At 35.2% G+C, this 9902-nt stretch overlaps 1 protein-coding gene across 1 annotated transcript; it reads right to left on the reverse strand.

The window, feature by feature from the left end:
- Window positions 1–1293: 1293 nt before the first annotated feature.
- On the reverse strand, window positions 1294–9674 carry LOC108457218 (receptor-like serine/threonine-protein kinase ALE2). Its single transcript, XM_017756155.2, has 9 exons — window positions 8919–9674; window positions 7937–8008; window positions 5818–5928; window positions 5630–5740; window positions 4992–5360; window positions 4639–4899; window positions 3809–4198; window positions 3314–3554; window positions 1294–2902 (listed from the first exon to the last, which is right to left on the reverse strand). The coding sequence occupies exons 1-9, from the start codon at window positions 8986–8988 to the stop codon at window positions 2191–2193; spliced, it is 2337 nt and encodes a 778-aa protein (XP_017611644.1). The 5' UTR covers window positions 8989–9674; the 3' UTR covers window positions 1294–2190.
- Between the last annotated feature and the right edge of the window lie 228 nt (window positions 9675–9902).

Raw genomic sequence — 9902 nt, forward strand, 5'->3', positions numbered from 1 at the left:
GTCCCAAGAACTCCAGTGTGGAAGTTAAGTTGTGGGCCCTCAAAAACGGTCTTCAATAAGCAAATCATTTAAACATAAATAACATTGAGATTGAAGTAGACAGCAACTCTATTATATCCATTTTATGACTAATGAGAAAACTTTTAATCTCTGCTTGTCACCTTTGATTAATGAGTATGGGAGTCTACGAATATTATTTTATTGAAGCATACATTTCGAGAAGAGAGCAAATGCACGAACACGTTAGCTCAGTTAGGGAGCAATTTTCAAACTCACTCTCCCTCGAATGTTTTTAATTTCCTAAATTTGCTTAGTAATTAAAATACTCTTCCTACTTGTGTAGACCCCTGCTAGTTGTTGATATACAAGGGTATGTTTTGTATCGAAAAATATTTTAATTTCGTATTTCATGAAATTTAATTCCCTCTCAAAACAAAAAAAAAAAAAAAATTGAGAAATGGGGTGGGGGTAAAATGGGGCTTTTCTTTTCTAATAGCATTTCTGAGTTGTGTGCCCCACTTTTCTCCAATATTTTAAAATAATTATTTTACCCTTATTATTTAATTTTAAAATGATAAAAATATAATAATATATTGTACAATAAATAAAAATATTTAATTGATATGTTTATAGATTATTCTTCTTTCTCAAATATACATAAAAAAAAAATTAAAAATATTAAATGAAGAGGGCAAGATTTATCCAATATTTTGATTTTCAAATTTTAACAACCAGAGGCAGCCCAGAATATTCCGATAGTGTAGAGATGTCATCTTTACTAATAAATATACTAGTTCTACAATACACTCCAAAAGCATACCAACATTTTTAATTTTTATCAACACTTCTAATTTATAGCAATACCAAAATTTCTAATATGAAAGGCGTCAGTATCAAAATTTCTAACAAAAACATTAAAAAAGTTTAGTAAACATTAGATATTTGCAGGAGAATTTTCCTTCCTGCCTCAATTTGAGATTATCCGACTCAACCTAAGAAGTTAAATATATTTAATTTATATAATTCATGTTTTATTTTTCTAGCTTAAACCGGATCAAATTATTATTTGATAATAAATATTCAGTATCAAACTAATTTTTAAAGGGGGAAAAACTCAAGTCTCAATCCAATTAATTTATAATAACATTAATTAGTTGCCAATGAAGCTTTGATTACCATGTTTAATTCATAGGTTAAGAAATTATAAGATGGCAGGAATAACGTGGTATGAATCATACCTGATTAACATTGTTGAGGATGAAAAGGTTTCCAAAAAGGCTCACCTCACTGGTCTTTATCTCTCCCAAAGAAATCATCGGATCTCAAATAATTGGAGCAAACTGCCTTTTATACAAATCGTAGCACCTTCAAGATAACATAATTGTCTGCTCACACTTTTAACTCTTTCGACCACAGGGACTAAAAGGAAAATGAAACAATGTGATCTCTCTTCCAGTTTATTGGTAGCCACTTTTAGAACAATGGACCGTTGCTATTGAGACAAATACGAGCACCTCAACATCAATCCAAAAGTCGGTCCTACCTAATTTGTACAGTTTCAGTCACAGCAGTGCGTTGATCATCTATATGGGGCTTATAAAATAAATTGGATACGTTATGTTCTAAACAAATAACAAAAAAGGGTGAAAGTATGCAGTTGAAGCCTTTTGCATCGGCTCAGCAAAACCAAAACAGAACCATAACCGGCTCTTTTCCACAACGTGCTTGAACGTGGCAAGGGGTTTGAAATGGTTGCCATCTCTTGGCACAAACTATACGGAGAAGGAAATTCAAGAACCATAATCAAGCCTTCACCCTTTGGGGGTTACAAAAGAGCCTTGCTCGTCTGTTGACTGTTTCGATTGCAAAACTGCTTTCACTTACAGAAGTACATGAACATTTTGTTTGCACTTGCAGAGCAATCTGGTGACAACAATAACCCAACCTCCTCTTTTTCAGCATTGCACTACTACAGGAAAACTTAACACAGCAAGTATTCAACTTACATCTCCATTCTTTGTATGCTAATGAATCATCATCACGACTTTAAAAGTAGGATGCCAAGGTCGGGTCTCTGCTTCTCAATGAACATGGAAACTCCAGAACCTCGAATGCTGACTAAAAAGCCCCCCACCCTTTTGAACTGTACAATTCCAAAAAAAGAAAACAAAGAGCTGAGAAAAGAAAACCTCAAACCCAATAGGCATCATTCCAGTTTTGCCTTGGAAGGAGTCCCCCATGCTCACTCATGCTCCCTCTTAGCCTATAAAAGCTTGGCTTGCTTCGGACTGTTCTCAAGGGACCTGACCTGTTACCATGTCTAATTGGCAAAGATGTTCCACCTCCAACCAAAACTGAAGTCGAAAACGGTCGGTTTCCCATCTCTTCAAGTGGACCTGAACTATACTCCATTGTGATAAAAGATGAGGCCTGCCCATAAGTTAAGCGGGGGGTGACCCCACCAGCATTCCACCAACTGCTATCAGAAGGGGCAAAATCCCCTTTAAAGTCAGATTGGGGAGCAGAAGACTCCTTCTGACTACAGCAATCCCCACCAGTTTCATCCGTGTCATTGTATATCAGCTTCAAAGCCTGCACAACTTCACCCATAAAAGGTCTCTGAGTCACCTCTGGGTGAACACACATGGAAGCAATGGATGCCACCTTAGCCATGTCATCAAAATCATATGTTCCAGCCAAAGAAGGATCCACCAACTGTTCTACACCTTCTCTACTGGTGAGTAGAGGCCGAGTCCAAGTTACTAGATTTTCCTGTCCCTGAGGTTGGGACATATCCACAGGTTTTCGACCAGTCAAAAGCTCAAGAAGCACAACCCCAAAACTGTAAACATCACTCTTAACAAGTAGGTGCCCAGTCATAGCATATTCAGGAGCAACATACCTGCAAATCACAAACTTCACCTTTAATAATGTTTTGAAGAGCAAACCAGTCAGAAGACATAGAAGTTTCAAGATCTTCTGTTGCAATCCAAGAAAAAGCAGTATTGGGGTCTAGGAGAGATTTAATTTTAGGGTTACATTGCATTTCTTTGGTACAATTAAAAAACATTAAAAATCTTAAAGAGATATCAGAATTTGACTATAAAAAGTATTTCAGATATAAGAAATTGCTAACATTATGCCATCAAGAGTTTTTATGGATCAACCTAAAATTTGCATGAAATAACTTTCAATTAAAATAGAACTCAGCTAGTCTCGTTGTCCATTAAATTACGAAGAAGAGTAGTAGTATGTACTACCCTTTCAGGAAATTCTTATGATAAGTATCTAGTTATTTTCATAAAAGGATTACCCAAAAGTTCCCATAACCCTGGTAGAAATGTGCTGGCTTCCTTCAGTTGCTTCCCTTGCTAAACCAAAATCTGATACCTTCGGGGTGAAGTCATTTTCTAATAGAACATTGCTAGCCTTAAAATCTCGGTGAATCACTCGAGGGTTTGAATCTTCATGAAGATAAGCCAATCCTCTAGCTGCTCCAAGGGCAATCTTCAGGCGTGCATCCCAATCAAGAGGTCTTTCATCTTTATCGACACCTAATCACCAACAGAAAGATTATACAACAGTCCATCCATTTCAGTGAAAACTAGAAAAATCATATAAAATCATTTTAGCATTGCAACATTTGCTGATCTGGTAGTAATTACTACTACTTTTTTCTAACTTTTTTTTTCCTGAATAAAAAGTTAATAGGCAGCTTTCTTAACCTTATGAAAGTTATTAAATTGAACAAGGAAACACTCCAATAAAAAAAGACAAAAATGGGCAGAGTTGGTAAGGAAAATTGTACCATGCAAGTGTGATTCCACACTTCCATTTGGAACAAGTTCATACACCAAACAGCGTATGCGCCCTTCAATACATATACCAACAAGTTTCACAAGATTACGGTGGTGCAATCGGCTCAGCATCTCCACTTCTGCAATAAATTCACGGTCCCTATTCTGACTTTCTCTTGTAAGCAACTTAACAGCTACCTCACTTCCATCTTCCATGACACCACCATATACACGTCCAAATCCTCCTTCACCAAGAATCCTCTTTGAACTAAACTTGTCTGTCGCCTTCTCAAGCTCCGCAAGTGCAAATGTTTTAATTGAGAGCGCAGAAGTAGCCATGGTGGACATGAGCGACATTGATGTAGAGCTTGCCATACTGCTTGACAAGATGGAACCAATACCTGCATTTTCACAAACATCAGATTGTCATATATTCCAATTTCACAGACATCTGAATAGTTTATACAGACAACAATGAAATATAAATGATCAATCTCTTCCATTAGAGTCAACCAAAATAGATATTAACACGCAGCAAAAAAAAAAATTGGCATTCTGTAAACTGTGACTCATCAAGATCATTTTACAGTGAAACACAGTAAAGAAAAGAAAAGAAAAGAATAAAAGAAACCAAAATAATGGCATCTGTAGATAACCAAACTTCTGAGCTCTAATCAGCTTAAAGAATGAGTAACCATTACAATTCAGTCATTGCAGAAACTGAAAATATAGAGGCATACAGCTAAGGGCTGTGTGCCTAAACAGCAATAGTAAAAAACCAGTTCACAACATCATATTACATTCCAATTCTATCAGACCTAAATCTCACTTGCAAACCTACCAGATCTTTTGTTTATCAAGGAGGGAAATGCCAGACCAACAGCACTGGATGGTCTTCCAACCTTCCTCCATTTTACAAGGACAGTGATTGCTCCAGCTAAAACTAATAAGAGCACAAAAGCAGATAAAACAATAATGGCAATGATCCTGATGTTCATCTTTTGGTTATTGTTAACAAAATTAGCCGTGATTGGTAGATCTGCAGCACTTCCGGTTGGACCACTCCCCAGAAAATTACTGTATGGAGGTGAAGCGGGAATTCCTAACAAAATGTTTTTTAAATCATAGAGTTCATAAACATTACATAACAACCAAATCGTATGACAGAAAGTTATTAGAAAAAGAGATAACTACCTGGATAACTTATGGATACCACCTCATAAGTTCCAAAAAGAGTTGAATTCAGAGATATTCTTTTATGAAAAAGTCGGTCATATGTAAGCATTGCTGTCGTATTATCAAACTTTTCTCCAAGAGGAACTAAGTTAATCTCAACCAATGTTCTCCCTTGATTTTGGGTATCAGCAGTTGCACCCATTATTTTTACTTGACTTTGTTGCAAATATATGCCTGCAGCAACCTCAATCTCTAGCTCATTCATCACAGGGAAAACAGCATAAGGAGCTACAGTTAGGAGAAGTTTGACTTTCATAGGGAACACACAACCACAAGGTGAACCAAAAGGGGTTGCAGTAAGTGGCTCCACACAAATTTGATCGCAGCCTGACAAAGTTTTTGTATAAAAACCACAAAGAATTATCAGGGGGAGAGGTATGTAAAGCATTTTAAACAAAGTACATGCTCTGACCCATTGACTTCAGTATGTAAAAAGAAGACACACTCAACCTAGCCATGACCCCCAGGACAAAAAAAAAGTTGTATAGGCCCCTCAACTGAGATTAGAGTCTAAACAATAAGATTTTTTGTGGCCAAAAAAAAAGTTTAAGCAAGCCATGTCCTCTAGACATTGCACAAGACCCATAGTAAGTTACCTTGCTCTAAAGGTGGTGTAGCAGCTTCTCGAGGTTTAACATGATGATGACGATGGTGACCACCATGATGATGTCTGGGTACCACATGGCTACTAGGGCTAGCAAAAGGAGCTGCAATGCAAGAGACGTCAGCCATAGGACATCATTAACATAATGACAAGGGGTAGGAGATAGATTGCAATAAGTACCTTGATGGATATGAGAAGGTCCAGGAGCAATAGCCGGTCCAAAAGAAGGATTGACATGTTCCTGGGGTGATCTTGCTCGAGAAAATAACAAACGCACTGAAAGCAACCTAGCTGCTAGGAGCAGAACAACCTTATTAATATTTCATAAGCAAGAGTAATAATGCAAAGTAATTTAAGGATGCTAGAATGCCTTTAAAAGTCATCTGATAACCTATACTGAACAGCTATAGAAAATAGGTAGAGATAAACAACTTAATGTAGCACTCTTTTTTCTTCTATCGCATCATTAATTTAACATCATGGGTTAAATATCAGAAAACGTGACAAGGAACCTTTCAATAACATTGACTTATGAAGAACCGGAAGTAGGCATGAAAAACTTTCAACTTAAGCTTTCTAAGTTTACATGCCATTAGACTGAAGAATTGGGAAGCAAAAATGTATAAGAAAAGAGCCTATGTGATGACTAACATGTACTCCACAAATAGATTGTAAGAGTTCCTCTTCTAAACAGAATACATAAAGAACCTTGAAGATCCTTTTTTTGATAAAACAATTAGTGGGCAAAGTGCAAAATAACATATAAAACTGTAAAACAAAAATAAAAAACTTGTTAAAACTGACAACAATTTTTTAGTTGGGACAGACTATCCATCAACTTGATGTAGACACCAGATTCCTCTTCAAGTACATTTTTCATGTCTCATACTTGCCAAGTAAGCTTTGAGAAGACAAATGGCTCAGTGCAAGTTCAACAAATTAAAGCTCCGTTAACCATTGAGGTTCAAAAGTGTTTTTCATACCAAATCATGATTTTAAGCCAAATGCAATAGTAAACAAGTACATTTTCAAACCAAACCATGTTTTTAAACTGTGATTTTAACTCAAACCAGAAAGCCAAAATTTTTAGCTTTAAGCTTTTGCAAAAGTGCTTTTGGCAGAAATTACCTTCTTATCCTCATTAAAGAAGTTCAATATATCTTCTACTTTACAACATCATCTCTAAAATAGACATTTTATCTTCTCAAAAGCACTTTTTGAGAGCAATAGTAAATGCATAAATCGGTTAAAACGGATTTAATTGATTTAACCGATTAATTTGGTTAAGTTGGTTTAGTGGTTAAATCAGTTGTAAGGTTGGTTTATTTGGTGTCAATCAGTTATTGATTATTGAATTTCACATACGAACCGACTGACTTAATATTTAATATTTTCTAATTATTTTAGATAAATTTATATTTTATAATATATAAATCAGTTAAGTCGGTTAATTATATCAATATATTCATTATTTTAAAATATACATTTTATAATTTTTTTTTTTTAAGTCAGTTAACCGAGTTAACCGACCGATGTTAAGTCAGTTCGTTAGGTCGGTTTATATAAGTAGGTCAGTTTGGTTATTATATGATGACCAGTTAAGTTTAAAAAACCAAGCAAACCAACTGAATTAATCGTTTGTACACCCCTAATGGTAAACACTGTCAATCTTTTTAAAAATATATTTCCACCTGACTTTCTAAAAGCACTGTTCAACCTCAATGGTAAACTAACCCTAAGGCATCGTCAATAAGACTCTTCACGAGTTAGACTGGTATTAGCTTAGGCTACAAAAAAACATTAATTACATTAAAAAAATTCCCCAGTAGCATTCAACAACTTGAATTTCAAATTTTGGATTTGGATTTCAAAAATTGGGCAAATTGAGTTATAACACACATACAAATGTAACACTCATAATTTTTTCTCAAATCCATGGATTTGTTGGATGCCTATTTAGTAGTGAATTTGAAATTCTTAAAAGAATTTATGAACTTCACAAATTCATGCTTTTTATACTTTCCAAATAAATATTTATCTTGAAATCCAACTAATTTATTCATAAGGAATGCATTTCCTTCTAACAATTTATATGGCAAATGAAATCCAAATCCAAATTTTCAAATTCATGTTCCAAACATCACATCAAGTATTTTCAGTTAACATTATAGCTTCATGGATAAAACATCAAGCTTTACCTACTTGGATATAAATAATTGATCATTTCAAGTCTAGACAGGAAATTAATCAAAAGAATTTATTCAACTTCATTAAGATTTAAAGATAAATAAATTGTTACCATGATCAATGATTGTTTCCATCGCAGACAACTGGTGCACTGGTTGTAAAGGAGACAATAATATTTGCAGTCCTGGTAAAAAAGATAAAAATTAAATGGCAGTGATGTTAGTCTTCCTTAATGAACTATAGTTATTGTAACCGTTATGGCAACACATGTCCTTAACTCTATTTGCATGCAACACATAATAACCACAAATTACAAGAAATTAGATAACTATAACAAAGATTTTAACATTTCCAAGGGTAACTGATTTTGACCGTTTACTCAAGAAGGATTGTACCCAAAAGCATTGCTATACAGAAGCTATAATACAAATATTTAAGGCTCATACTCTTTTCAAGAAGCATCCATGGAAAAATAAAATATAAATAAAACAAAGAAAACTAACAGGAAATCCGGAATTCACGAACATTATTTGATAATTGAAGCTCAGTTAACTTTAATGGTATTAGAACACTTATAATTTGAGCTAACCTTTTAGGATAAATAATAATATGTAATTATTCCTGACGTCCATATTATCCATAGTATATTCCTCAAAGGGCTAAGATATGAATAGCTCATCTGATATCCCTTTTTCCAAATTATTATTATTTTCTCAAGATACTGTATGGAATTAGAAAACAGGGGACTAACAAATTACTCAAAAAGCGAACCCTTCTTTACATTTTAAAATTTTCTTTTTTCCGCTTTCTTTAGTTTTGGCGAACTCGAAAGATTAAGCTAAAGGATAAACGTTATAGTGGAAAGTTTAAGTAGACATAAAGAGAGCCAATCAGCAGTAAAGCCAAAGCCTACTTAGCTTCATAAAGCATGCTGACCTTTTCTTAATTTCTATAAATAAAATTAAAAGCTAACTCGGACTAGATTTTAGTCCACTTCCCTTCCTTATCTATTATTGGCTCCGCAACCAAACAGATAAAACGAAATTAAAGAAGAAGAAAAAAGCAGAAGAGCAAGTATCCAGAAAGAGTGATACCGAAACAAGAACAAGAGAGAAAGCTGGGTAAGTAAACAAGAAGCAAAATGAACAGAGTCAAAGCAGGCATCTTCTCTCGCCGAACCAGAGTCCACAGCAACCATCGTCAGACACCAACTCGAACAACGTGCGAGTCGTCGGAGAGACACTGGAGATTCCTAAGTTTCCGATGGACCATTCGCCGCCAGCCAAACTCTCCGTTGCTCTCTCCGAGCGAAACGACACACCTCATAACTAAACCAAACAAAACTAAAACCTAAGCTGCTCCGCCGCCAAGCGCCCCTCCAAAAAAAAGGTAAAAGAAACGGAACAAAAACCCTAGGAGAGAGAAGATGAAGGGAATGAGAGTCGGCGTGATTGTAGTCGATCCATGAAATGCGGCAAAGATCTAACGCAACAATGCAGAGAAGAAAATAGGTCTTCCCTTTTCCTTTCTAGTTTGGGAGATGAGAACATGGAAAAGGGATTCTTGGGATGAGAGTAGAAAATTGAGAGAGTAAAGGGAGAACTGCGTCCGTGAGAGACACAGAGAGTGGGAGTGGGGGCTGGAAAGGTGGGGAGGTGCTTTATTACTGGAGTGTAGCCTACAGCAAAAGCAACTGCTTCATGAAATTGATGATGGCTGTCTGGTACGCGCTTCTATGCAAGCGCGTTTTCTTAACGCACCGTCGAAAACGACAAACCTGGAAGCCGTTTGTTCCCGTCACTTGAAATTTGGCAAACCGTTTTCTGTTTTGCAAACTCCCAACATATTTTGAAAATTAAAATTAGGTCAATTTCTGATTTTAAAAATAATACAAACAAACAAAATTAGAATGAGCCTTGGATCAAGAGTTTTATTTTATTAATTTAATTTAAATTTTTTAAATAAGTTGAATAAATTTTGACTTGAGTCTGTCGGAGTTAATTTTTTTTGAAATTTAAAATCCATGACATTCACTTGTTTTTTTTTAAACAAAGATTTTAAATTTTAAAATAGTAATT

The sequence above is a fragment of the Gossypium arboreum genome, chromosome 7 (genome assembly GCF_025698485.1).
Source record: "Gossypium arboreum isolate Shixiya-1 chromosome 7, ASM2569848v2, whole genome shotgun sequence".
Taxonomy (NCBI): Eukaryota; Viridiplantae; Streptophyta; class Magnoliopsida; order Malvales; family Malvaceae; genus Gossypium; species Gossypium arboreum.